Source organism: Lycium barbarum, chromosome 6 (genome assembly GCF_019175385.1).
Source record: "Lycium barbarum isolate Lr01 chromosome 6, ASM1917538v2, whole genome shotgun sequence".
NCBI lineage: Eukaryota > Viridiplantae > Streptophyta > Magnoliopsida > Solanales > Solanaceae > Lycium > Lycium barbarum.
In genome coordinates, this window is record NC_083342.1 from 103,280,759 (window position 1) to 103,307,408 (window position 26,650).

Genomic DNA, 26,650 nt, shown 5'->3' on the forward strand with positions numbered 1-26,650 from the left:
GAAAATCGTGATCGTAGCTTGGGTGATATTGATTGACTTAGCGAGATTGTGTACCTGAACTATTTTTTTATATATCATACTAGCTTATATGGTGTTATGTGTCAGAGATAGTGCAATGGCATGAGATGTCAATATTGTCATGTGTGACAAGAGTAACAGTGCATGGAACGTTTATGTAGGAGCATGTGGATGTGTTCCAATATCGCTATATGTGAAAGTGTTATGTAGGAGTGTATGGATGTGTTCCAACACCACTGTACATGTGAGAGATATGTATAAGCATAAGGATGTATTTCTAATATTGTTGTACGTGAGAGCATTATGTAGGAGTGCTTGGAGGTGTTTTAGCTCTACCGTATGTAAGATTGGTGGATATGTTTCGCCATATGATCGTGGTTGTGGCACTTGGATTGTGCCATCCTTGGGTGCCCAGTCTTAACACTTGTCAGATGGATATTACCTGATAAGTAGTTAATGATCAGTTATTTTTGACCGAGTTCGTGTATGATATTAGTTTACTAACTCATTATGCAAATCTTGTCGTTTTAGGTTTTATACGAATGCTGGAGTCTTACTATATTTGGTTGATTGAATACTCTAAATCAGAGTAGTTGGGTCTAGACTTTGATTAGCAAGCCTTGAAGAAGGTTGCATTGAATGCGGGAACGAATTCAGATAGCATAGAGTAGACAAAAGTCTTATAGTGATAAACAAGATTGTGATTTGAAGCTTATGAAAGGGAGTAATTTGAAAGTTCTCAATATGAAATGAGTCATGAGATTCAGTCGAACGGTAGGCAAAATCTTAGGTATATTGTTTCTTGTGGGATTGGGATCGAATCAGGTTGGTGCATGTGAACTTGCTTTTACCTCTGTGATTGTCTGTTGTTCATATCTCGTGTTTCATGTGTCCATGCTTAGATCATATGTTCGTAATGATAGCCATGATTCAGTCCAAACATAAAGTGGAGCTAGATTAAAATTTGACTTGCGAAGAAGGTTCAATATCTATTGTAAAGACAAGTGCGATAATTGAGCTCAAACAAGGTTTCTTAAGTGGAAGTATGGTATGAAAATCATGTTTTTTTAAGGCTTTATTAGGATATCGATATCGTCTCTAGTTGAGTTGTTTGAGCTCGAGAAGACAATGCTATTTTATTAAGAAAACAAGTGTGATAGGCCCTGATAAAGTTGGGTTGGACCAAAATACAACTTGGAGCAGGAAAAGTTTCCTTTTCTTTTCGAACAAGAAAAATTCATGACTTAAATTTATAGTGAGTGACTGCTTTTAGAGGTTTCTTTTACCGTTAGCAGTGTTGTGTGAGATATTGAAAGAAGGATAAGTTGTGGGGTGCAAGCGTATTACCGATAAGATTATGGGCAATAGGTTGTGGTGGTAGGTAAAAGACTTGCTATGCTACAAGAGGTACATGTTATATTATGTGAATATGTTCCGAGAGTGCATTTATGATCGGATCCATGTTATTGAACCTGAAATAGTGCTGGTAAATACGAATTGCGTCTTTTTGTAGGAAGTTGTTATTCTGTATTCGAACATATGACTTGTTGGTTATGGATGAACAAGTATTCTGAGGTTAAAGTATTATAGTAGGACTATCTACAAAAAAAGATCACTTTGATAGTATGAGTGGGACATGCGTACTGAGTATTCATATCCTGACAATTTCGAAAAGTTCCTGAACACGTTCGAGGACGAACGTTATTTTAAGTGGTGGAGAATGTAATAACTCATTTGTTTTAAATAAGGGTTTGTTTGGTAATTTTTGCTAAAAGGAATTAAAAAGAAAATAGAAAAGAAGGAATTTAGTGGGCCAAGCCCAAAAAGGAAAAGGAAAATAAAATAAAAAAGGAAGGGCTGAAGCCTGAATTTGAAAGAAAAGAGAAGAATGATTTAAAAAGAAAAAGGAAGTCTATGTAACAGAAGCAGAAAAGGCAGAAGCAGCAGAAAATACGCAGAGAAAGAAAAAAAGGGAGGGAGAAAAAGAGAGGAAAAGAAAAGAGAAAAATAGGGATTTTCAACCCTAATCATCAAGGTAATGCTTCTAATCTTTTATTTAAGTTTATTAAGTAATTATAGGTGAATTTTTGTGGAGAAAATATGGGGATATTTTGAGAAATTGAGAAAATTTAGCTCTAGGGTTCTTCAACCAAAATCATTGATTTGAAAGGGCAAATAGCGTCGGGTTTTAGACTTCTATATATCGTTGGAATCCTCTCGTTAAGGCCTTTCTAAAAACATAAGTCTTGTCGGGTTTTGAACACATGGACCAGAGGGCGTTTTCGTCCTTCAAAATTTGACTTTAACCGCTTAAGCCTCTAAAAATATAGAAGTGCTTTACCCCAAGGGTTTTGACCATTCTAAATCCGTTTTTGTGTAGTTTGAGGCAATCCGGAGACTCGAGAATGCAGTTTTGATTTATTGGGAAGTGTGCTTAAATTGTGAATTTGAGGTAAATGAGACCTTAAGCTTTGGGTACTTGCTTTTCAAAACCCGTTTTAAAAATATGTTTTGTCTGCCTAGTCCATGTGTTGAGGCGAGCGTGTGCTTGGCAGAATCGGTGGTCCTTAAGGCCAACCGCATATACTTTATTTTCAAATAATCCAAAAACTCCCTTTATAAATTATTTTGTGATGTGATACAACTGTGAGCCATGATATTGGGGCATTGTGTATGCTTCCCTTAGCATTGTGTATGCTTCTTGATTATACCGGGCATTGTGTATGCTTCCCTTAGCATTGTGTATGCTTCTTGATTATACTGGGGCATTGTGTATGCTTCCCTTAGCATTGTGTATGCTTCTTGATGATATTGGAGCATTGTGTATGTTGTCATGGATTCATAGTGTCGACTAATTCTTTAACTTCCACTTATGACGGTTCGTAGTTTAAATTGTGTTGAGATATATAATATATTTGATAAACAGTGGTTTGGACCTTGGTTGCTATTATATAATGATATATTCATGTGCATAATATTTTTGTGCTTGTTGTGTGTTTGTATTTTCTAACACTTGTTCCAGGGGTATTTGAAGTTGCGGGTCGAGGATCTTACTGGGTTATATTTATGTATAACTCACTCCTTACTTGCATGTCCATGCAGATACTGTCATTGAGAACGAGGCTGGTAATTGAAGACTTCGTGAGTGAATTCTGTTGCTGAGGTGAGCCACCGCATTGTTCGTGGAGGCAGCCATTTCAGCTTTATCTAGTTTATTTCTAGTTATTTCTTTTATTTTGAGTTTACATGCCCGACACTCAAACTCATGTAACTTTGTTAGATGCTCCATGGTCTTAGCGTGGGATGTGGGCCAGAGATTATTTTTATCTTAGCGTTGGTTGGTTTTCATAAATCGATTATGGATTTGGTTGGCGACTATTTCGCATTTTTATCATTAATAACGTTGTTGGACCTGCACTTATTTTCTTTTAGTGTTTTTGTAAATGATTAAGGGTATGATATATGGTTCGCCTAGCGGGTAGTGTTTGTTGGGTGGGTGCCAATCCCGTTTAGCGAGTATTTTGGGACATGATGATGAATTAGTGCAAGCTTATAACAGGAAGCAATTGTCTCCCAGGTGCATGCTAAAAATTGATCTTCAAAAGGCCTATGATAGTGTGGAATGGATTTACTTGAGACAGGTCATAGAGTACCGGAGGTTCCCTGATAAATTTACCAACTGGGTAATGGAATGTGTGCAGACAGTTAGCTACTCAATTGGTATAAATGGTGAATACACAGATCTGTTTGATGCAGCCAGAGGTTTGAGGCAGGGAGATCCTATGTCTCCCTACCTTTTTGCAATAGCTGTGGAGTACCTAAGTAGGTGTTTATGTGGTCTGAAACATGACAAGAAATATAAATTTCATCCTAAGTGTGCTAAACTAGTAATAACTCATTTGAGTTTTGCAGATGATCTGCTGATATTTGCAAAAGGAGACTTGAATTCTTTCATTGCTGCTTTACTCAATTTTCGCAAGCATCAGGGTTGAAAGCAAATCTAGACAAAAGTTGTGCCTATTTTGCGGGTGTGAAGCAGACTGCTAAAGAGAGCATATTACAGCAACTTGGGTTTGTAACAGGTGAACTGCCTTTCAAATATTTAGGGATCCCATTATCAACTAAGAAATTAACGTTTCTCCAGTGGCAGCCTCTTATTGATAAGTTAGTCAAAAGAATTTCTTTATGGACTGCAAAAAGGCTTTCATATGCAGGGAGGATTCAATTGGTGCAAACTGTCCTGTTTGGAGTCCAATCTTACTGGTCACAAATGTTTCTACTTCCTAGCAAGGTAGTGAAGACCATAGAAGCATATTGTAGAAGTTATGTATGGTCGGGAACTAACACAATTACTAAGAGGGCATCAGTGGCTTGGGAAAAAATGTGCATGCCAAAGTCTGTTGGGGGTCTCAATATTATCAACCTACAAATCTGGAATAGAGCAGCTATCTCAAAGATGTATTGGTACCTTACTCATAAGCAGGACAGGTTGTGGATCAGGTGGATTCATGAATTTTATATCAAAGATTTGGACCCTCATACAATGGTTGTTCCAAAATAGGCAAGCTGGATAACGAGGAAGATTCTAGAAGCTGGGCAGTTCTGGATGCAGTCGCAATATACAGCTACCAGTAATGCAGGACTCATCAGACAAATTTATTTGAAGATGCTTGGTGATGGGGATAGGGTGCCATGGAAATGTATGATGTTTGGAAATGCTGCACGAAATAAAGCTATATTCATAATGTGGTTGTAACTACAAGAGATACTCCTCACTAAAGACAGGCTGCTGAACTGGGGAATCGATGTGAATGCGGATTGTGTCATGTGTCAAAACGCACTAGAATTCAGGGACCATTTACGAGATATGTAGGAAGCTCTATGCAGAGTTCGGTCACATCGGGACGAGAATCATTCTTTCCCCAGCAAGTATGCAATCTTGCACCCTCCCAGTATCTCGTAGCTCGATACTGGGGCAATTTTGGAAGCGACGACGTGGGTATGCGAACATTTTTTCGGCCCTGAACAATCCTTCCCGTTTATCATTTTTTCTTTGTATTGCAACCCCGCCGACGGACTAAGAGTATTGTCAAAGCTCTACCAACGTCTGGCCTCTTTCTCCGTACATATACTTTTAGCAATTCTTTATCGAGCCAAAATAAGCTACATGTCAACGTCTTCGTCCGAAAACTCTTTCATCATCTCCGGTCGAAGAGGGACAAGTTGTTGACACCTAATTTTGGCTCGACGTGCTTAAAATTAACGTTTTGGGGGGCCCTGATTCGTTAAAGAGCACGAAATACATTTTTTTACATTTTTTCAACAATTTATTGATGATTATCCTTATTTTAGGAATTTTCTCAATTTATTGTCATTTTTCAAGAATCATTATTTTGCACATGTACAGCGTAATACTATCATTTTTTGTGCAATTAATAATTGTTTCTTAATTTTATAGCAATACATTTTCATATCATAGACATTAATGTTTATATTTTATACTTGCGTTATTATTTATACATGTATTAATTAACTATATTTTAGTACAGTCTGACAGTGCAGAGAAAATCGGAGTAATTAATTTTTTAACGCAAAGTAAAATCCGATCAAGTCAAGGTTTCATCATTTAAAAAAAAAAGGGATTAAGGTAAGCATTGAGGAGACAAAAGGGTGCAATTTTCTATTCTTTGGACAAAACAGGGGCCATTTTGCATTATCAGAAAAGGGAGGGGGTATTCATCTTCTACATATATTTACACAAACACACACTTACAGAGGAGATTTTTTTTCAGATTTTTCCCATCCTCTCTCTCTTCTAAGAAACCCTAAACATTTTTTTTCCCTCTCTTCTACTTCACAAACAGCAGCCGCCGCCGCCAGCCCTCCACGCCGGAGCTCCGAGCTCCGGCGAACACGAACCAACGACTGCTCCATCTCCGCAGATCCACGAACAACCAATCCACACCCTTCGTCCCTTTCGCTGCTCCGGCGAGGAGCATATAACTCCGGTGAACCGGAGCAGCCAGCAACCCACAGCAACCAACTACACCACCATCTTCCTTCTCTTTCCCCCTTTTTTCTCCTCCATATCCGTCAAACACCATCAACACCATCACCGCGAAATCCAGCCACATGCCTCACGCCACCGGAAAATAGCCATTGACGGCGAGAAAAGCCCTGCTATGCTTATCTTCTTCTCTTCTTGCTCTTTCTTTGTTTTATTTTTCGATTTCACTAACCCACATCTCCTTCTGTTTCTTCCTTCAGATCAGAACGGAAAATGCCATTAGCTACATTTTATTGTGCTTTAGTTTTCTTCAAGACTGATCTCGTCCCACAGTAGGACACTGCATTGCTCGTCCAGCCCCACAATAGGACACCGAGGGCGTCATAGTCTAAAGGCATCATTCTCATCGCCTAAAGGCACCATTTCATGGCCCAAGGACCTTACCTTCTGCACTTCATTCGCGCCGAAGCAAAGGCGTTACCCTCCACACCTGCATTGCTTTATTGTTTTCAAATGCCCCTGCGTATGCTCGCAGCCGCATTGCACTGCACCTGCATTGCTTTATTTATTTTTCAAATGCCCCTGCGTATGCTCGCGGCCGCATTGCACTGCATCTGCATAAGGCTGAGCACCGCCTTCATATGCTTCATGGGCCATGCACCGCCCTTTGTAATTTCTGCATAAGGCTGAGCACCGCCTTTCATATGATGCACGGGCTGCGCACCGCCCTTCGCATCGCTTTCATATGTTACATGGGCCATGCACCGCCCTTTGTAATTTCTGCATAAGGCTGAGCACCGCCTTTCATATGATGCACGGGCTGCGCACCGCCCTTCGCATCGCTTTCATATGTTACATGGGCCATGCACCGCCCTTTGTAATTTCTGCATAAGGCTGAGCACCGCCTTTCATATGATGCACAGGCTGCGCACCGCCCTTCACATCGCTTTCATATGTTACATGGGCCATGCACCGCCCTTTGTAATTTCTGCATAAGGCTGAGCACCGCCATTCATATGATGCACGGGCTGCGCACCGCCCTTCGCATCGCTTTCATATGTTACATGGGCCATGCACCGCCCTTTGTAATTTCTGCATAAGGCTGAGCACCGCCTTTCATATGATGCACGGGCTGCGCACCGCCCTTCGCATCGCTTTCATATGTTACATGGGCCATGCACCGCCCTTTGTAATTTCTGCATAAGGCTGAGCACCGCCTTTCATATGATGCACGGGCTGCGCACCGCCCTTCGCATCGCTTTCATATGTTACATGGGCCATGCACCGCCCTTTGTAATTTCTGCATAAGGCTGAGCACCGCCTTTCATATGATGCACGGGCTGCGCACCGCCCTTCGCATCGCTTTCATATGTTACATGGGCCATGCACCTCCCTTTGTAATTTCTGCATAAGGCTGAGCACCGCCTTTCATACGATGCACGGGCTGCGCACCGCCCTTCGCATCGCTTTCATATGTTACATGGGCCATGCACCGCCCTTTGTAATTTCTGCATAAGGCTGAGCACCGCCTTTCATATGATGCACGGGCTGCGCACCGCCCTTCGCATCGCTTTCATTTGTTACATGGGCCATGCACCGCCCTTTGTAATTTCTGCATAAGGCTGAGCACCGCCTTTCATGTTGCATGGGCTGCGCACCGCCCATTTAAATTTCTGCATAAGGCTGAGCACCGTCTTTCATATGATGCATGGGCTGCGCACCGCCCTTTGCATCGCTTTCATATGTTACATGGGCCATGCACCGCCCTTTGTAATTTCTGCATAAGGCTGAGCACCGCCTTTCATATGATGCATGGGCTGCGCACCGCCCTTTGCATCGCTTTAATATGTTACATGGGCCATGCACCGCCCTTTGTAATTTCTGCATAAGGCTGAGCACCGCCTTTCATGTTGCATGGGCTGCGCACCGCCCTTTTATAATTTCTGCATAAGGCTGAGCACCGCCTTTCATATGTTGCCTGGGCTGCGCACCACCCTTTCAATTTTCTGCATAAGGCTGCGCACCGCCCTTTTGTAATTTCTACATAAGGCTGAGCACCGCCTTTCGTATGTTGCACGGGCCGCGCACCGCCCTTTGAAAATTTCTGCATAAGACATCGCACCGCATCTGCCTTGTTTTATTATTATTTTCTTAATGCCCCTGCGTATGCTCGCAGCCGCATTGCACTGCACCTGCATTGTTTTATTGTTTTCAAATGCCCCTGCGTATGCTCGCAGACGCATTGCACCGTACCTGCATTTGTTTGTTTTAAATTCCCTGCGTATGCTCGCAGATGCACTGCACATACATTGCATCATTACTTTGCGAATGCTCGCAGATGCACTGCACATACATTGCATCATTACTTTGCGAATGCTCGCAAATGCACTGCACATACATTGCCTCATTACTTTGCGAATGCTCGCAAATGCACTGCACATACATTGCATCATTACTTTGCGAATGCTCGCAAACACACTGCACATGCATTGCATTATCACTTTCAGATACCCTTCAAACGCATTGCATCATGCCTTAAAGTCCATTAGTTATCACCTTTCGAACTACGTTGACCTGATTCTCGTGATTTACGAGATATGTAGGAAGCTCTATGCAGAGTTCGGTCACATCGGGACGAGAATCATTCTTTCCCCAGCAAGTATGCAATCTTGCACCCTCCCAGTATCTCGTAGCTCGATACTGGGGCAATTTTGGAAGCGACGACGTGGGTATGCGAACATTTTTTCGGCCCTGAACAATCCTTCCCGTTTATCATTGTTTCTTTGTATTGCAACCCCGCCGACGGACTAAGAGTATTGTCAAAGCTCTACCAACGTCTGGCCTCTTTCTCCGTACATATACTTTTAGCAATTCTTTATCGAGCCAAAATAAGCTACATGTCAACGTCTTCGTCCGAAAACTCTTTCATCATCTCCGGTCGAAGAGGGACAAGTTGTTGACACCTAATTTTGGCTCGACGTGCTTAAAATTAACGTTTTGGGGGGCCCTGATTCGTTAAAGAGCACGAAATACATTTTTTTACATTTTTTCAACAATTTATTGATGATTATCCTTATTTTAGGAATTTTCTCAATTTATTGTCATTTTTCAAGAATCATTATTTTGCACATGTACAGCGTAATACTATCATTTTTTGTGCAATTAATAATTGTTTCTTAATTTTATAGCAATACAATTTCATATCATAGACATTAATGTTTATATTTTATACTTGCGTTATTATTTATACATGTATTAATTAACTATATTTTAGTACAGTCTGACAGTGCAGAGAAAATCGGAGTAATTAATTTTTTAACGCAAAGTAAAATCCGATCAAGTCAAGGTTTCATCATTTAAAAAAAAAGGGATTAAGGTAAGCATTGAGGAGACAAAAGGGTGCAATTTTCTATTCTTTGGACAAAACAGGGGCCATTTTGCATTATCAGAAAAGGGAGGGGGTATTCATCTTCTACATATATTTACACAAACACACACTTACAGAGGAGATTTTTTTCAGATTTTTCCCATCCTCTCTCTCTTCTAAGAAACCCTAAACATTTTTTTTTCCCTCTCTTCTACTTCACAAACAGCAGCCGCCGCCGCCAGCCCTCCACGCCGGAGCTCCGAGCTCCGGCGAACACGAACCAACGACTGCTCCATCTCCGTAGATCCACGAACAACCAATCCACACCCTTCGTCCCTTTCGCTGCTCCGGCGAGGAGCATATAACTCCGGTGAACCGGAGCAGCCAGCAACCCACAGCAACCAACTACACCACCATCTTCCTTCTCTTTCCCCCTTTTTTCTCCTCCATATCCGTCAAACACCATCAACACCATCACCGCGAAATCCAGCCACATGCCTCACGCCACCGGAAAATAGCCATTGACGGCGAGTAAAGCCCTGCTCCGCTTATCTTCTTCTCTTCTTGCTCTTTCTTTGTTTTATTTTTCGATTTCACTAACCCACATCTCCTTCTGTTTCTTCCTTCAGATCAGAACGGAAAATGCCATTAGCTACATTTTATTGTGCTTTAGTTTTCTTCAAGACTGATCTCGTTTATTTTAATTGTGTTTTAACTGTTAATATGTTATGTTGTGGTGTATGATTTCTGGTTAGATTCATTTTTTTTTGGTGATTCTTTCTGTTACAGTGTCATTCCGTAATGCCGTCGAAACGACGCCGCCCATTTTCCCTTCTTTTGTCGCTGTCACACCCAAAAAGACCAGGCCGTAACACATTCTAACCTACAAAAAAATGGGGCTTTCAGCTTTGTGTGAAGATATTTGGTGGCAATTTACTTGGCATAACTTGGACAACGCCAAATCCACCTTTGAGCTGCTGCTTTTGCTGGGAAAGTAGAGACGTACTTGGCCTTAAACGTAGATGCATTTCTTTATTAGCTTTTTGGTGCAAACTCAGCATTGTACATTATGTAGATGCAATGACTGATCTCATACGCGATTTGCAGTCTATAATTATCCTTTGTAAGACCACTGCAAGTTTGCCATTTATAAAAAATAAAAAAAAATAAAAAATAAAAAAAACTTCTTTATGGATATCAACTAGTTTCCTTGACCGGCTGCTGATCTTGGGCTGCTGTCATGTTTATATGTGTGTCTCCTTGGCCAACTGTTGCAGTGTTTTGTTCTAATTGGCTATTGTAATATTTGCTGTTTTTCAATAGTGATTGAAGTAAAGGACTTGGCCGATGAAGAAATTTCCGTCGATTTCCAAGGCCTTCCATGTACAAAGACGGATTTTTATTTTAAGTTTATTTATTATTTTTTAATTCATCTGATAATTATTTATTTTCTTACTAACATTTTTATTAAGTCTCATGCAGGTATCTGAAGTTATTTTTTGGGAGATGGCACTCAAAAGAATTTCAAATAGCTTCTTAAATTCTTTGTTTATATATATATATATTTTTTTTACATTCTTAAATTATGCAAGCATAAAATATAATGAAACTTTACTTTTTAGGGTGTAGGCTAGTGGTATTTATTTATGATCTGCTTAGGTGATTTAAATTTTATGTGTTTTAGATAAATTAATATTAGACAGTTATTATTTTTGTAGTTAATATTCTTATAGTTATCATGTTTCGCTAGAGTTTTAATTTAGTAGCTTAGCACACTTAAGTAAATAAATAGGGTGATTTGCCTCAATATTTAGGTTTTAAAATATACTCTCATAATTAATTGATTAGGTGTACATACTTAGCTAATTAAATTAGTTAACACACCTTGCGTGCAGAATAATTTCATGTCCATTCCTTACACCTTTTCACATACTCAAGCTCTTAAGTTGTAGATAACCTTTTTAAATAATTGTTTATATCACATATGTTTAAATCTGTTTTTTTTTTCATTCAAAAGCAAATCGTTCATTGTTAAGTAAATATCTTTATAATATATTCATTTAAAGCTAAAATTTTTAGTCACTGTAATTGCGCACTTTATTTACTTATAAATTATCACGTAATACGTATTTTTATACATATGTAAATACTTACACCTTTTACTACATAAACATTCATGTTAGTTATTCTTAGTCTAAATTCTATTAATTTTTGTAAATAATAATCAAGCCTTTTCCACATCCCTCGTATAGTTAAATTGGTCCAGCCGGGAACCACATTTGTGGATTCTGAAGGATGCCTAACACCTTCCCTTCGAAATAATTTGAACCCTTACCTAGAATCTCACTTATTTTCGTAGACCATGTTAAGCTGCATATATTAATAATTTATAGGTACCCTAGTATACCTTAAATGCTAGGTGGCGACTCTGTACATAATTAATTATTTTTAGAGTCCCATAAGTTGTGTTTTGTTTAGCCTTCGGTTAAAATAGGGTGCAACAAGGCCAAGATGAGAAAATCTTCAAAGAAGTGACTTTATGAAAATGTTACTGTTTTCGTATATATAAACGGATTCAAAATATGAAATTTATGAGTTTCTACTTTTAGGAAAAATCTGACAATATTGATCAAGAACAAGTGAAACAAAAAAATAACTTATCGGATTAACGCTGCGTTGAGAAGCCACTGAATTGAAAGTGATTTCAGCCCAATTGTGGTGCAAATCATTTAGACCGGTTGCTCACCAAGGTTCCACAGAAATACCTAAACACACGCACTCGTGGCTGGAAGTTTTGTGTTTACACAAAAAAAATTTCCCAAAAAAAAAAACTGTGACGAACTATTAGAGAAAAGAAGAGAAAGTATTTTCTATGTGTTGACAAGAGAAATCTCAACCTGTATACATATGTAGATGACAATCGTGGTTGGAAGTTTGGAGTTTGCACAAACAAAATTATCAGAAAATAGAACTGTGACGAACTAATAGAGCAATGTAGAGGAAGTATTTTATGTGCTGACAAGATAAGTCTCAACCTGTATACATAGGTAGATGACAATGTCTGAGTAGTAAAGGTCAAGACATTGTATTGATTAGCAAAATAATGACTGTCATTTTATCTTGTGTAATCTGGAAAATAATGACTTTATTAATCCCAAGTGATGGCTCATCAGCTCCAACGACATGTCAAGTGAGAATACAACCATTGACCCCAAAGTCATGGCTCACACCGAACTCATCGGCTCAAACCACATGTAAAAATGTGAATCACACATGCAAATAAGTTGACATATGTAGAGTATGACTAAGAAGCTATACATATAATTAAATATGCACATAACACATAATGTTAAACTAGCACATCCTGATGCCTATGGCATTATATTAGCATGATAAGATGGTTAAAGCAATCATGGCGCGAAAAGTAACAAATAAAGCATATATATATATATATATATATATATATACACACGAGGTTAAGCGAATCCATCGATGTCAATTTCAATTTTTTTGCTAGCTCAAAGTCAACCCCCAATCCCATGGTCAAACCCTAAATAAGTTACGTTCTCGGATTACCCATAAGCCTACAAGTCCCAATCTATAATTAAATTCCCATTCCAAATTCAAATCGATGATCAAAACCTCAAATTACATGTCTCTTAACCAAGGTCATAAATTCCCAATATCCCCTCTTTGATTGAATGTTTAAGGTGTTAAATTCAACAAGGAAAACAAGATATACAACTAAAATCAAGATTACCACTTACTCAAACTTTGTAGGTGAAAACCCCTTTTGAATCATCTTAATCTAAGCTTCTGAGACCCAAATTTTCGATTTTGGAATTTTATATTGGTATTCACACAAATGCCCCTATTCGGGGTGGTGTTTAATTTTTGCCCCTTCAGTACTTTTGACGCGACATAATTTAGATTTCGCTCGACAAAGTTTACATTTAGCTTCGTCATACATATCATAACATCCACAAGTTATGCCGGACAACACAGGACTTTCAACACTCAGCATAATCTGAAAAATAACATAAGTTTAAATTTTGCTCGGCAAAGTTTACATTTAGCTTCGGCACATATATCATAACATTCACACAAGTTATGCCGGAAAAGACAAAACTTTCAACACTCAACATAATCTGAAAAATGACAAGTTTAGATTTCTCTCGGCAAAGTTTACATTTAGCTTCGGCATATGTATCATTACATCCACAAAAGTTATGCAGGAAAAGATAAAACTTTCAACACTCAATATAATCTGAAAAAGTTTAGATTTCGCTCGACAAAGTTTATATTTAGCTTTGACATATGTATCATAACATCCACAAAAGTTATGCCGGAAAAGACAAAACTTTCAACACTCAACATAATTTGAAAAATACTTTCACAACTTATATCGCATAACTTAATTCCTAAAGAACTTGTGCGAGCGAGGCAAAAGTTCAGTTTCCGAAGATAAGAATCTTACAGAACTTATGTCGAGCAAAACAGTCTGGATATTTTCATTAAATAACCAGGGGCCAAAATTAAGGACCTCATATATAAGGGGCAAAAATTAAAGACCAGTGCGTTTGAAGGTCAATCCGTGCAAAAAATTGATTTTATATATCTGGACAACATTTAGTGCGCTCGCGGTCCAGGCGAAATTTTTTTATCTACGCGATCGAGGTGGCCTACTGAGACCATGGCATGACAATAGCCAAGCCCAAAATCCTTCATATCGCTTCCCCTAGAGTGATCGTGGTGACACAAAAAAAGTTATACACGACTACAATTTGATTTTTCTTTCCAAAAATTAATCTGAACCCCTTGGGTCCCAATTTGAATCATCCCAACAAATCACAAATAATAGTATTGACTTGTAAAAATCTCAAATTATAAAATGGCTATTAAAACTGAAATTAATAGTGGGCTAAAAAGGAGTATATGGCGTCAATTTCTATGAAGAAATTGCACGGTTTCCTTCAAATAGGCTGGTCTTTAATTTTGGAAAAATAACCCATATATACCGCTGACACATCTAATTTATAGCCAATATTCTAGCCCATTACTGTATCATCAATGTATAGATAATATATATATTCTGTATAGCTATATATAAATATTACGTATACTCTTATATATTATGTATATACTTTGTATAATCATGTATAAACATGAAACCAATTCAAATTGCAGTGTATAAAAAATGTATATGTTTTGTATAACTATATGTAACTTGCTCAACTATTTTTGTAACTTTACATATACCTCCGTATACACTATTATATATTACATATACATTCTTTTATATATATATATATATATATATTATATATAATGTATAATAATACATATCCTTTTGTATAACTATGTATAAACAATGTATTTCTTGGGGGACTCAAAAATTACTGTAAGAAAATCCACCATAACCAGATCCATCGGCCAGAAAAATCAACCATAACTAGATCCACCGGCCAGAAAATCCACCATAACCAGATCCACCGGCCAGAAATCTTCTCCGCCTCCTTCCAACTCCGAAATTCATCGGATTTGAGGCTCTATTTCAGTTTGCTGTTGAGCCGAGCAGTAACAATCTCCTTGATCGCCACTTCTCTGTCATCAACTCGGTGGGACGCCTTTCACACCGTTGAGAAAGACACCGCCCCGATTTGCTTTTCAACCACATAGTCCCCGACCTCAAATCTCTCACATCTGCTCATCGATTGAGCCATAGCGCCTCAAAAATCCCCAAACCCTAACAATTTCAAGTGATCAAATTAATATTGATATTGTGGCATTTGCAGAATAAAGCAATCCCTGAGCTCCAAAGTTCTGAAAACAAAACTAGGATAAAAATATTGGGGAAATCATATTTAAGTTGAGCTCATGGGAGAATCGTGATGAATTGATATGCCTAGTTCACAATTTTGGGACTTATGAATATTGCCCTACTGGAGCAGTAGTCATTCAGACAATCATGCCTCACAAAGTTACAATAGATGAGGTGCAATATATCTAACTGATTTCACAAGTAATTTTCTTCTCTATAAATCATGAATACTAAATAAAATGATATTTACCTAGTATTTACACGTTCACAGCAAGCCAGCCTTGATCGGCGATTGAAAAGCCCTCAGTTGTACGGTGGTCAACTGTAAGAAATGAGCATGGTACGCGGACAATGAAAATTGAAAGTGGCTAAAATTTCAATAATTTGGATTGTCGAAAGGTTATATGGGTAAGAAGTGGATAGTTGGGTTAAAAATGGCAAACTAGATCCCTGGTTGGTATCTGTGTGTAATTATCTGTTTAATTTTTTCCCTGGTCTTTTATATTTACCTTAGCAATCTAATTTATGCCTAGTGAGACATAGGTTTGTTAAGGGTGTGGGGCATAACTTATGGGATATAATATGAAAACATAAACTTATTCTCCACAAAAACTTTACTCTCTATGTCCTAATTTATGTGACACACTTTCCTTTTTATTCTTTCCAAAAAAAGGTCATCTTTTTATATTTAGAAATAATTTAACTTTATGAGATTATTTACAACTACACAAATATCTAAGACTTGTTTTGGACCACAAATTTTAAAAATCTTTCTTAAACTTTATCCCAAATCAAATAGTGCCACATAAATTGAGATCGAAGGAGTATTTGCCTTGAGCGACAAAAATTAAAGACCAGCACAAAATAGGGACCAACAGTGCAAATGATACCAATTTCTATTTCTCCAGTTATTAATAGAATGGGCCTTGAATATTGCAAGTTGTCCCAAGTCCATATAATATAAGATGGTGCTGCTCAACATAAACTCCTCTTAAGCCTAGGGTTTAGGTTTTTCCAAAAACCCTTGAAAGGCCACCACTCTCTCCTCTTCGCCGCCATCGTATATCCGTAATTTCTTCACTCTGCATCTCTAATTTTGTTTTCTCTGTTCAATTAGTTTAAGATTATATATATTTTTATCATTTCCTTTTACTGATACACTATAGAAGAATTGAGCTCATATTTTTGTTTTGCTTCTATGCTTAATTTATCTTTGAAAATTTCGATGTGGGAATATGGTTATCTTTGAGTTACTGTAAAATACATGAATTGTGCTTATGATATGATTTCTTTTTCTTTTTGTGGAACTGAAAGTGAATAAAAGTTTCCTGAATGATTTAGTTACTGATTCTTGTTTGCAGCATATTATTTTGACTTAAACTAGGTAAATTTATGTTTTGAATACTATAAAGTGTGTTGCTTTCTGCAATCTTGTTCAGCTTCTGTGATTTAGTATGAACTAAATCAGTATTTTACTATTTCTTCATGTGCAACTTAAAAAGTGTTAATGTCAAGGTCATGGACGTTAAAACTCGATTCACTCGAAGAGTTCTCTTTTATTTTAAGGTTCATTCCACATATGAAGTACCTCTAACAATAGTTAATTTGTGATGAATTTATCTAAAGGTGAACTTGTGCTTCTATCTGAGCAGATTTTAGGATAGCCTCTATGTGTTGTAAAAAAGTTTTTCCCTCTGTAACGCATGTCATAATAGTAGTATTCTGATACTAATATTCAGTTGGTTGATGGGTTCTTTTTGTTTTGTGGGTATACTAATGTAGTTTTTCATTTTACTGTGCAGTTTCGACTCTCTACTGCAAATCCAGATTATAAAAGATGGTGCAGTACAACTTTAAGAAGATTACAGTGGTTCCCAATGGGAAGGACTTTGTCGATATCATCCTGTCACGCACACAGCGTCAAACTCCTACTGTTGTGCACAAAGGTTATGCTATCTCTCGTATACGTCAATTTTACATGCGCAAAGTGAAATATACGCAGACAAATTTCTATGAAAAACTCTCTACCATTATTGATGAGTTCCCCAGGCTTGACGATATCCATCCTTTCTTTGGGGACCTTCTTCATGTGCTCTACAACAAAGACCATTACAAGCTTGCCCTTGGCCAAATTAATACTGCTAGAAATTTGATTTCTAAAGTTGCTAAAGATTATGTGAAATTATTGAAGTATGGCGACTCACTCTACCGCTGCAAGTCCCTGAAAGTTGCTGCTCTTGGGCGTATGTGCACTGTTATAAAGCGCGTTGGCCCAAGTTTAGCTTATTTGGAACAGATTAGGCAGCACATGGCGAGACTTCCCTCAATTGATCCCAATACTCGAACCATCTTGATCTGTGGGTATCCAAATGTTGGCAAGAGTTCATTCATCAACAAGATTACGAGAGCAGATGTGGATGTGCAGCCTTATGCCTTCACCACGAAGTCCTTGTTTGTCGGTCATACTGACTACAAATATCTGAGGTATCAAGTGATAGATACTCCAGGGATCTTGGATAGGCCATTTGAGGACCGTAATATCATAGAAATGTGCAGTATTACAGCTCTAGCACATCTGAGGGCCGCTGTGTTATTTTTCCTTGATATTTCTGGGTCTTGTGGCTATAGCATTGCGCAACAGGCAGCTCTTTTTCACAGCATCAAATCACTTTTTATGAACAAACCGTTGATGATTGTATGCAACAAAACGGACTTGCAGCCAATGGAAGGGATTTCAGAGGAAGATAAGAAGTTAGTCGCGGAGATGAAAGATGAAGCTATGAAGACAGTGATAGGTCAAGGTGGCGAGCCGACAGATGAAGCAGGTGCGCTGTTAACTATGAGCACTTTGACCGAAGATGGTGTAATTGCAGTGAAGAATGCAGCCTGTGAGAGGTTACTGAATCAGCGGGTGGAATTAAAAATGAAGTCGAAAAAGTTAAATGACTGCCTGAACCGTTTCCATGTTGCTATGCCAAAACCACGTGACCAGAAAGAGAGGCCAGCGTGCATACCTCAGTCAGTGTTGGAAGCCAGAGCGAAGCAAGCCGAGGCAGATGTTGAGAAACAGAAAAGGAAGCTTGAGAGAGATCTGGAGAATGAGAATGGAGGTGCTGGTGTTTATTCTGCGAGCTTGAGGAAACACTATCTATTAGCAGATGAGGAGTGGAAGGAAGATATAATGCCTGAAATTTTAGATGGGCACAATGTTTATGACTTTGTTGACCCTGATATCTTAGAAAGGCTTGAAGAATTGGAGAGAGAAGAAGGTCTTCGTCAGGAAGGAGGAGGTGATGACTTTGAGATGGACGGTGCAGAGCTGACCCCCGAAGAAAAAGCAGCATTAGCTGAAATCCGGAAAAAGAAAAGTTTGCTTATTCAACAACATAGGATGAAGAAGAGCACCGCAGAGAGCCGACCCACTGTACCAAGGAAGTTTGACAAAGACAAGGAGTTTACTTCAAAAAGAATGGGTAGACAGTTATCTGCTTTAGGATTGGATCCAACTCTAGCTATCAATCGAGCCCGAAGTAAGTCAAGGGGTCGTAAGCGAGAGAGATCAGTTGAACGTGGAGATGGCAATGGTAATGATGCAATGGATGTGGATGAGATTACTCCCAACAAGAAGCAACGTAGGTCTAGATCGCTTTCCATGGGATCAAGAAGGTCAATGTCACGACCTCGAAGCGAATTTGCTCCAGGGGAGGGCTTCAAGGACAAACCGCAGATGGAGAAGGCTATAAAGATGTCTAAGAAATCTGCTAATAAGAGGAACAAGGATGCTCGGCGGGGAGAGTCTGATAGAGTCATTCCAACTCTTAAACCAAAACATCTCTTCTCTGGCAAGCGATCAACTGGCAAAACTGACAGGCGGTAGTCACCAAGGTATATCTTACTCCCCTTTTTAAGTTCCTTAGCTGACATTTTCAATTACAGTTCTTAGAATATGCTCTTCTCTATATCGTTCTTGCCTTTTAAAAAAACTATTTTGTTGTCTTCATAGATGCTTGTAGACTTTTGAGTGTTCACAACTTCTGCTGGTGCGTTATTTGGTTCCTTTCTGATACTTAGAAGTTCAGTGACTAATGTGTTACATTATTATCTTCTGTCTTCCAGATGACGTTCTTCAGTCCTGTGGGATGACCATGGAATGGAATTTGCTGGTGTGTCATGCTGAAAATTTTTGGTGGCGGACAGAAATGCAAAAAAGAGAACCTTTGTTGGAATGCCAGTTCAACTCAGCTTATTGTGGACACATACCGCAGTTAATTTTGCCGTCTCTGTTATGCAATTTTGGAGCTTACCCCTAGTTTTTTTTATTTTAAGTTTGCATTTTTCATATTGTTTTGAAGTTATGTTGTGGAAGAATATTAGTTTTTCTTAATGAAAGATACGAGGAACATGTCAAGACTGCAACCTGTTGCAGTTTTGTAATGGCAACGCAAGCATACAGATTAAGTATTTAAATTTGCTTTTTGAGATGCAGTTTGTCTTGCTGCCTTCTATTATGCAATTCTTTATGTTAAGATGCTGGTTATATTCTCATCATATGAGCCAAGAGAATCAATAAGAATCTCTCTATTACTTTATGAATTATTTTGATTTAAGAATCTGCGTGGCCATTCGTATTACTTCGCTCTCACTTTATTCTCATTATCAAATTAACACAATTTGGATTACCTACGTTGTATGATCCATTCTAAACAATTTAACTAGTTTGACCTAGTAAATAAACAAAATTTAAGCCAAACAGTTTTTTTAATAAATTTAAGAAACACTTAATCATATAAGATAAAATTGAAAAATTCAATTTAATTTTCTCTTAGTTTGATAAAACGAAGAGAATGTATGTTCCTACTCTTTTTTAGGTCGTAGAAATAAATATGTTTTTTTAGAAGGTAGAGATAAATAAGAAACCATCAGCGATCCGAAGATTATCCTGGAGAAACAAAACAACTTGATATTTTATTTCGAGTACCAAAAAAACAAAAGTTTCCAAAAAATTTAAAGAGCGAAAAAGAAAAAGAAAAAGGAAAAGTTTCCTAATTTTACACATACATGGTTTGCGCCTCCTACATAAAGTAGGTTTTCAAAACAAAAACTTATATATACACCCACCCCCCCCACACACACGCTCCTTCAAGACTCCATCTTAAACCCAACACTCTTCTCCAATTTTCCACTCTTTGTCTCTAGGGTTTTGCAATCTTCTTTTTTAATGGCTATTGATATCGTTACTAAAAGACAACGACTAATGGATGAATCAGAATTTGATGTCATCACAGCCGATGATAATGATGAACAACTCCAATTCTTGCTCTGTTCTGAGACATTATCACCTGCTTTCGATGTTATTGATGATTCAGTTATGCCACTTCAGACATTAACCCCTCAAGAATATGATAATATATACACCAACAACAACAACAACAACAACGTTAGTGTTGTTGGTGCTGGAAGTACGATAATGATTGCTGGTTCTTTTTACATTCCGAAATATATTGAAGAAAAACCATTAGGTGAAGATGCAAGTTTTATTTGTGTTAAAGAACAGACTATTGGTGTTGCTGATGGTGTTGGTGGTTGGGCTAAAAAGGGTGTTGATTCAGGTGAGTATTCAAGAGAATTGATGAAAAACGCTGAATCAGCAATTCTAAAACAGAGATTAGAAGATAATGATAATAACAGTACTAGTGTTGATTTGATGAAAGTCTTGAAAGAAGCTTTTGTGAATACAAAGGCGAAAGGTTCTTCCACTGCTTGTATTCTGTCTCTTTGTGATGATACATTACACGCTGTTAACGTTGGAGATAGCGCGTTTGTGGTGATCAGAGACGGGGTTATTGTGTATAAATCGGAGATTCAGCAATCGAGGTTTAATTGTCCGTTTCAGTTAGGGAATGGGAAGTCTTGTGATGATCCGAGTGTGGCAGAGAAGATTAGTGTTCCGGTGAAAGCAGGGGATGTGATCGTGTTGGGAACGGATGGATTGTTTGATAATGTTCATGATTTCGAGTTGGAGATGATTGTGAATAATGGTGTTGATTCGTGGGAATCGGATGTCCCTGAGACTTTGGCATGGAGGATAGCGCAATATGCATTGGATAATTCGAAGAGTACAGAGCTTTATACGCCTTTTTCTAGAGAGTGTTTTAAAGCTGGATTGGAACATAGTGGTGGAAAGATTGATGATATTACTGTTATTGTAGCCAATATTTGGCCTTTGTAGTAGGGGTTCTAGGTTTTTTGATGTCTGATGATCTAACTTAATTGGAGAAATTTGAGTTAACTATTCATTTAGTAGTTGTAAAATGTTGATGTAATTTGATTCTTTATGTTTGGTCCCACTTGATCATTCATTATAAAACTTAAGTATTATGTTTCCTCTTTATGTTCTTTTGTCTTGTATCTTTTCTGCTTGCAAGATTTGGCTTTGTAATGCTCTGCTCTTTTGATGTCTCATGGTGAAATTAACATTTAGCAACTATTGATAGATATGAAAAATTGATTCTTTGGTTGTTTAAGGTTGTTCATGTTAAATATAGACCTATAAAGAGAATATTTCCTGAAATTTAATCATTAACAACGAACTGTCACTACATGAAAGATTTGGAATGCTCACAACTCAGAAATATAGTAAACTACAACCACTTCCATAGCATGTATCTTCCATTTAGGAGATCCGAGTACAGATAAATCATGAGGCTAAAGATCTGAGCACAGATAAATCATGAGATTAACATAAAATAAATAACTTTAACAGCTTAATAAGCCAGAATTCACTAGTGTGGTACTTGGATCTGCAGCATCCTTTTGTCTTTTGTCATTTCTTTCTCAAAGATATGACAATGTTGAAGAATTTACCTTTTTGAACCAACAAATGACAAGCCACATGGTAGGCATATCTCTCAAACAAATAGTCAACAATGGACTCTCCAAATTGGAAATGGCTAACGAGCATTTGTTCTGCAACAGCTCTAATGGTTCTTGCTACATGTTTACCACTGCTGTAGGCATCAAAATAAATGTCATCGTCGTTGGCCCGATCATCCCAGTTCACTTGGAAAAACTCTAGGGTATCAATATCAAATGAACCTTCCAAATGAACAATCGTTTCAACTTCATCCTTGTATGGTGCATAAGAAGGCCAATTAAAGGAGTCTAGTTCTGCCTGTTCAATAAGTCCCTGCAGACATGTCAAGAAAATTTGAACATAGATTTAACAAAGGACTTTATTTCTATACACTGGTACCAGTTATAACACTTATGAGAAAAGGACATAAATGGTCCCTAACTATGAGAGTAGGTTCAAAATAGTCCCTTAACTATGCACTTAACGGTTTTGGTCCTTTAAGTTTGCCACAAGTTAACAAAAATGGTCCCTTAACTATTAGGGTTGGTTAAAAATAGTCCCTTAAGTATGCACTTAGCTGGTCCTTTAAATTTGCCAAAAGTTAACACTTTTAGTCACCGACAAAATATTCATCGAACTTTGTTTGTTAGTCTGAGGTATTTTACTTAGCCGACGGACTCTCTCGGTTTTAATCAACAGAGTCCGTCAGTCTTTGTGTTCCGAGACACTATTTTCTGACATTATCAAGTCTGTAGGTTTTTTCTCGATTTTTCCCTATAACCTACTAACGTCCGTCGATTCTGTCCCAAGATATTTGATCGTTTCTTTAATAATGTGTACCTCTAAATGTGAGTTCTCGCTATTTTTTTCCTTTTTTTTTCATAGTTCTCATCAAATCTAACAAACAGAGTTTTATGCATATTTTGTCGATGACTAAAAGTGTTAACTTTTGACGAATTTAAAGGACCAAAACTGTTAAGTGCATACTTAAGGGACTATTTTTAACCAATACTCATAGTTAAGGGACCATTTTTTTTAACTTGTGGCAAACTTAAAGGATCAAAAACGTTAAGTGCACAGTTAAAGGACTATTTTGAACCTATTCTCATAGTTAAGGGACCATTTCTGTCCTTTTCTCTAACACTTATACACTATCAAGCAATTTAACTCTTTGTAGTAGATTGATCCTTCCGCATACCGCGCACACGGAGGGAGTTTAGTGCACTGGGCTGCTCCTTTTTGTTAGCAGATGATTGCTATTTTCTAGGTAACCAGTTCATGACTACTATACTATGATAGTTTTTACCAAAATTGTCAGTGCAACAAAAATTCATGATTAATAGAGTTTGTTACTATACCTAATAGGAACCTTCAACTTGACCCGATTGTGTAAAATTTTCCTTATGTATTGTCAGTTTATGAAAGTTAAACTCTTTAACTAGTTATTGGAAGTGTAAGCAGAAGTGAAGTAGTGGACCTCTTGTACTAATTCAATGAGTGACTTTGATAGAAGATCCAAATAGGCACAGTGATGTCCATAGGGATCACGAATGCTCCTTCCCATAAATGTTATAAGCATGTGTCCACCAGTTACTATTTCCTCGGAGAGTAATTGCAGAAACCTTGAGAAATCCTTCTCAAATTGCTTCAAGTAGGCTTCAAATACTTGAGGAGGACTTGTCCTTGTTATGTATATGCTGTTGTTGTTCTCGATCTTTTCTGGAGCCTACATGTTTCAGTATGTAATGGATATCAAAATGTTTAGTCTATCTAACAAAATATGGCAGAAGGCCAGAACTGCATATGACTTGCATACAATTATTTTATAACATATGATTAGCAAGGTAACTGAAAAGAGTTAGTATGATTCATTGATACCTGAGAGAGCCAATGAAGACTGTAAGATGAGTGAACTAAGTGCAAGCTTTTAGTAGGAAATATCCGCTCATAAAAGGAACCTGGAACGCCTGATACGAAACAATTTGCTCCACCTTTGAGACTCTGATAGAACGATGGAATCGATTTGAAAATAGTGTTGAAGTCATTATCAGGGAGATCATTAAGAAAAGCTTGAAACTCTGGCATTTTGCAGCTCTTTTCATGGCATAATCTTTGTATGATCTTCATAACATTCGACACTGTGAAAAGGGTGTTTGGCCCTGAAGAGCAACCCAAGTCTGCCATATTAAAACACTTGGGAAACTCACCACTATTGACCATCTTCTTGATGGCATCCTCTAAAACAGGTTTGGCCTTTAGTATTACCTTTCTCTGGAAATAAGGTAACATGAATTGTTAATTACATAAGTTCTTACAACGACAACAACAACACCATCAATGACGCCTCAATTCCAAACAAGTTTAGTTGGATTAAAAAATGTAAGCAAGCTCAAACAAGCAGATCATTGATTACATAATTTGCAAGGGAAAAAAAATAGCTGAAGAGTAGAAAGGAGAAATAAAGAATTCAGACCTGAAGAGTGGAGCTGCTGGCATAACTGCATTCTCCATTTCCTGCTTTCATATGTAGAAGTTTTCCCCTTGCCATTACTTCTGCCACACCCCTATTTTTTTGCTGTCCCATTGCCTGAGATATAAATAAGTTAGCCGAATGACAAAAAATTACTAATGTTCTGTTTGTCTTTGTAGGTGATACATCACATAGTATATATAACAATATATTACATATCTTTTTGTAAATACACGTTTATCAATCATTCATAGGGTGCATCCCATTTTTAACCATGTGAAAGAAGAGGTTTTTATTTGGGAAGAGCACACGGTCCAAAATATCTGGCAAAGAAAGCTAGAGAGAAAAAACTACACCAAATAACATTAGTATTTTATTATTATCTTTTTTTTTTTTTGGTTTTTTGTATTTTATTATTATCATTATGCAAGTCCCGTGTTCGTTCTATTATCATTTCCTTTAGTTTTTATTATGATTATTGATGATGCATGAATTTTGAAACTATTTAAACTGGATTTTAACGATAGCACTATCTGAAGAATATCCATTTATTAAAGTAGTACTAAATATAGAATGCAAATGATGCAATAAGATTTTATAGATTACCAATGCTTAAAGTATTTTCTGAGAAGCACAGGGAAATATAATACTATAAACAAAACTAACACATATGTAAAACTCATACAAGAAGCTTTTGTTAGGAAATATCCGCTCATCAAAGGGACCTGGAGCGCCTGATACGAAACAATTTGCTCCATCTTTGAGACTCTGATAGAACGATGGAATCGATTTGAAAATAGTGTTGAAGTCGTTATCAGGGAGATCATTAAGAAAAGCTTGAAACTCTGGCATTTTGCAGCTCTTTTCATGGCATAATCTTTGTATGATCTTCATAACATTCAACACTGTGAAAAGGGTGTTTATGATGGAATACAGGCATACGCAGCGGAAACAAATAGTCAGGATCGAACTTGCATGCAATATAGACAACACATAATCAAGATATTAATCAAACACAAAACTGATACTTATCTCTTGAAGCGTGAATGTACCCTCGAATATAGCCTTCAAGCATGATCAAAAGTCATCCACACGTTCATCCTCCAATTCCACGGCATTCTACTGTGTAACCCGAATAATACCAGAATCTGTGAAATTCGTGTGGGCGAATTTCTATGGAAAAAGTTGAAGAAACTTCTAAAACCTTTAGCCTCCTTATGAAATAAGACTCCTATTTTATAACTACAGGTTTTAGGGATTTTCCCCTTTTCCAAAACCTGCTCGGTCTTTATTTTCCACCAAGAAATAATATTCCATTTAATTCTTTATTATTCGGGCACAGCAGGGACCACATAATTTAATTAACGAGGCTTCCTATTATAGAATTAATTCGAAATATCTGAATTAATCCTACCATAATAAATTACGAATTATTCCACTAAAAATCGTAACTGTACTCCTCAGTTCAATTTCGAAATCCTTCATTAAATCTTATTTAACTCCCATGTTAAGATTACAGATACAAATCAATTAAATTAAATTACTGACAATTTAATTCATTGATTAATTGAATCCTTTATATTTCCGCTTAACTTATATCATGTGACAGATACAAAATCCACCTGCAGGGTTTTCACATGAGACTTATAAGCATTCATAAAGGGGTATCATCAATGTCAAAGTCGAGACATGGATTCTATCAACTAATTATTATTTCACAAATGTATTTTGCCATTATCCAATTTACCAGGAATACATAGACCCGCAATTGAGTCGTACCTTTTAATAAATCAAAATAATGAACAAATCAGATTGATCATAATAATTATATCAAGATTAAGAGTATAAGTACATTTAATGAACTAGAGAATTTATTTTATATATTCAGTACAAAAACACTTACCTCTACTTGGTCCGTTCAATACATACAAAATGTACTATCACAAGAACACGAAACTATACCGTTCCCATAATGAAGATACATTATATTAATCTTGTGCTACAATCATACCGATGGCTTTGTCTAAATTTCATCTTAGATTGTGAATATAAATTTTATACTTATAAGAACCGATGATTTAATCTTCCGTGTATAAACTAAACTCTATACACTA

The 26,650-nt window shown here is 37.4% G+C and overlaps 3 protein-coding genes across 3 annotated transcripts; 2 read left to right on the plus strand and 1 right to left on the minus strand.

Moving 5' to 3' along the window:
* The first annotated feature begins 16,154 nt into the window (after positions 1–16,154).
* On the plus strand, positions 16,155–19,694 carry LOC132645151 (nucleolar GTP-binding protein 1-like). The gene is made up of 3 exons (XM_060361946.1): positions 16,155–16,281; positions 17,016–19,098; positions 19,330–19,694. The coding sequence occupies exon 2, from the start codon at positions 17,051–17,053 to the stop codon at positions 19,088–19,090; it is 2,040 nt and encodes a 679-aa protein (XP_060217929.1). The 5' UTR covers positions 16,155–16,281; positions 17,016–17,050; the 3' UTR covers positions 19,091–19,098; positions 19,330–19,694.
* A 773-nt stretch (positions 19,695–20,467) lies between these two features.
* On the plus strand, positions 20,468–21,442 carry LOC132644292 (probable protein phosphatase 2C 55). The gene has a single exon (XM_060360882.1). The coding sequence runs from the start codon at positions 20,468–20,470 to the stop codon at positions 21,440–21,442; it is 975 nt and encodes a 324-aa protein (XP_060216865.1).
* A 405-nt stretch (positions 21,443–21,847) lies between these two features.
* On the minus strand, positions 21,848–25,606 carry LOC132599905 (benzoate carboxyl methyltransferase-like). The gene is made up of 4 exons (XM_060313071.1): positions 24,540–25,606; positions 23,945–24,337; positions 23,544–23,792; positions 21,848–22,399 (listed from the first exon to the last, which is right to left on the minus strand). Exons 1-4 carry the CDS (start codon positions 24,648–24,650, stop codon positions 22,037–22,039), a joined length of 1,116 nt encoding a protein of 371 aa, XP_060169054.1. The 5' UTR covers positions 24,651–25,606; the 3' UTR covers positions 21,848–22,036.
* Between the last annotated feature and the right edge of the window lie 1,044 nt (positions 25,607–26,650).

Excerpts from the sequence above, each read along its gene's own strand:
- LOC132645151 (XM_060361946.1), top strand. The coding sequence starts at position 17,051 with ATGGTGCAGTACAACTTTAAGAAGATTACAGTGGTTCCCAATGGGAAG.
- LOC132644292 (XM_060360882.1), top strand. The coding sequence starts at position 20,468 with ATGGATGAATCAGAATTTGATGTCATCACAGCCGATGATAATGATGAA.
- LOC132599905 (XM_060313071.1), bottom strand. The coding sequence starts at position 24,650 with ATGGGACAGCAAAAAAATAGGGGTGTGGCAGAAGTAATGGCAAGGGGA. Across the intron at positions 24,338-24,539 it reads CCAGCAGCTCCACTCTTCAG|AGAAAGGTAATACTAAAGGC; the intron begins GTCTGAATTCTT and ends CCTTATTTCCAG. Across the intron at positions 22,400-23,543 it reads TCATTGAATTAGTACAAGAG|GGACTTATTGAACAGGCAGA; the intron begins GTCCACTACTTC and ends ACATGTCTGCAG.